The sequence below is a fragment of the Mandrillus leucophaeus genome, unplaced genomic scaffold (assembly GCF_000951045.1).
Source record: "Mandrillus leucophaeus isolate KB7577 unplaced genomic scaffold, Mleu.le_1.0 Scaffold88, whole genome shotgun sequence".
Taxonomy (NCBI): domain Eukaryota; kingdom Metazoa; phylum Chordata; class Mammalia; order Primates; family Cercopithecidae; genus Mandrillus; species Mandrillus leucophaeus.
In genome coordinates, this window is record NW_012109585.1 from 5,519,215 (window position 1) to 5,521,754 (window position 2,540).

General features: G+C 35.6%; 1 protein-coding gene across 1 annotated transcript in view; it reads left to right on the plus strand.

The window, feature by feature from the left end:
- The window catches only part of AFF4 (AF4/FMR2 family, member 4), a 71,964-nt gene that overhangs the window by 39,225 nt on the left and 30,199 nt on the right, over nucleotides 1-2,540 (plus strand). Inside the window, exons 7-9 of the mRNA XM_011969303.1 lie at nucleotides 695-749; nucleotides 1,193-1,230; nucleotides 1,948-2,110. Of these exons, the coding sequence (XP_011824693.1) occupies nucleotides 695-749; nucleotides 1,193-1,230; nucleotides 1,948-2,110 (256 nt within the window). The remainder of the gene's footprint in view (nucleotides 1-694; nucleotides 750-1,192; nucleotides 1,231-1,947; nucleotides 2,111-2,540) is intronic.

Here is a 2,540-nt window from a genome sequence, read left to right on the forward strand (position 1 = left end):
AAAAAAAAAAAAAAAATACACACACACACACACTCTTACATAGTCTCACACACACACACACACACTCTCTCTCTCTCTCTCTCTTACATAGTCATTTTTGCTATATAGCCAAGACTTTTACCCAAAATATTTATTTCTACAGAGGGCACTTTGTTTCATAGCAAGGCATTTATGAACTAGAACTTTGGCTTAGGAAACTGTTCTGGTTTTCACAGTTACCCAGTTGTCATCAGTTACACTAATCTCTCTTTGTGGAACATGGGGGACAAAGGAAGAATTGCTTGATGCTTTCATTTTATCTTCCTTCTTTTTAGGAGTTATATCTCTTTAGTGGATTGTTGGGTATGACTTTGTTAATTTTTAATAATGAACGTGTGTGTGCACCTAGGGGAAAAGTTAGAGACTACAGAACTGAATATGAGAGTTTATAGAAAGTAGATTTTGTTTAATTAGAAAAGATGAATATTTTATTCATGGGAAGGATAGAGCTTATGGAATGGTTAAATTCCTCCATTCTCAATTTTGAGATTTTGAACCAAACCAGATAGAATAAGACTTACTGGTGTTTTGTTTTTTGGTTAAATCTGTGGCTACCACAGTGATTATTTCTAGAATTTTTAGTAGATATTTAGTACCCTGGCATACCATGTAAACTGTTCCAAAAATAATAATCCTTTCTGCCTTTTCCCTCTAGTATGTTAAAAGATGACTTAAAACTAAGCAGCAGTGAAGACAGTGATGGGGAACAGGTGTGTCTACTATTGTATTATTTTGCCAGTCTCACATAGTATTTGTATTTTATAAAAATGATAATTGAATAATGCATTTGTTACTTAAAATAAATTTCTTCTTATAAGCTTTCTGACACTGCAATGTTGTAGTTTTTTTCTCTGTATTTAAATCTCCATTTTTTTCTTATTTTTTTAAAAAATTGGGTTTTCCTCAACATTTATTATGGATCAAAACATACTCATGAAGCAGTAGATTATTGACAATAATAACTATTAACAAAGCTTTTGATCATATTCGGGCAGTTCAGTTACTCTTTAGGTAAAAACAGTGTAAGTGTTAAACATAGTTGCATACATTAGAGAAGCCAGTTTTTTCTGTTAAGAGTTCAGATATTATTCACACTAAGCAAATAGAATACTGTTTATTCATTCACAGATGCCTTCTTATGTTTTAATTTTAGGATTGTGATAAGACAATGCCGAGGAGTACACCAGGAAGGTGGGCATCCTTTTCTTTTCTGTTTTATTGGTAAGAGTTGGGTCAGCCTGATAACATTGCAGGGATATAATAAGTGGCCTTATAGGTAAATATCAGTTTTGATAGTGGTTGTACAACTCTGTAAATTAACTAAAAATCATTGAATTATACACTTAAAGTGGGTGATTTGTGTATTATATCTCAAACTGTTTTTAAAAGGTGAGTATTAATACCTAAGTAGCACATCAGAAATTTTTAAAAAGAATTGTTCATTTCATTTACAGTGAAGTTCTGGATTCATAGAATTACAGCAGTGTAACACATAGTAAACATTTTAAAGAAAGTTGTGGCTGGACGTGGTGGCTCACGCCTGTAATCCCAGCACTTTGGGAGGCCGAAGTGGGCGGATCACCTGAGGCCAGAAGTTTGAGACCCGCCTGACCAATATGGTGAAACCCCGTCTCTACTAAAAATACAAAAATTAGCCGGGCGTGGTGGCGGGCGCCTGTAGTCCCAGCTACTTGGGAGGCTGAGACAGAAGAATTGCTTGAACCTGGGAGATGGAGGTTGCAGTGAGCCGAGATCGCGCCACTGCACTCCAGCCTGGGCGACAGAGCAAGACTCCATCTAAAAAAAAAAAAAGAAAAGAAAAAAAGAAAGTTGGTTGTCCGATTTGGATGTTTTCCTGTTGTCAATGTAAAATAAACTTTGGACATTTGTATATTTCATCTCTTTTAGTAATTCTGAACCTTCACATCATAATAGTGAAGGAGCAGATAACTCCAGGGATGATTCTAGTAGCCACAGTGGATCTGAAAGCAGCTCTGGATCTGACTCAGAGAGTGAAAGTAGTTCCAGTGACAGTGAGGCAAATGAGCCATCCCAGAGTGCATCTCCTGAGGTGAGACAGAGGGAAGGGGTTACCTCCCATAGGCCCTCTCAGGGTCCTTGGTGATGTCCATTTAAAACCTGATTCAAATATGAAAGGAGAAGGAAAGAACGTTCCATATTCTGACAAAAAGAAATTGTACTGTGTACCTTGGAGGAAACCTAGATGATTCCTTGTTGTTTGAACAAATTCGGTCTAGATTAGGAACTGCTTGGCATATTACAGGTCACTAAAATATTGTGTACCTTTAGTTTGGTCTTTTATTTTTATAACTCAACATGGTAATTGATGTTCTGTAGTTACAAAGAACATCACGTTGTTGATAAAAAGAATCTTATGTAATGTAATTTTAGTATAGCTTGTTAAATTGCAGTTAAAAATCTCTCTTTGTACCTACATCATTTGTTTACTTTCTAGAATTAAATATTCTGTATGGCCATTT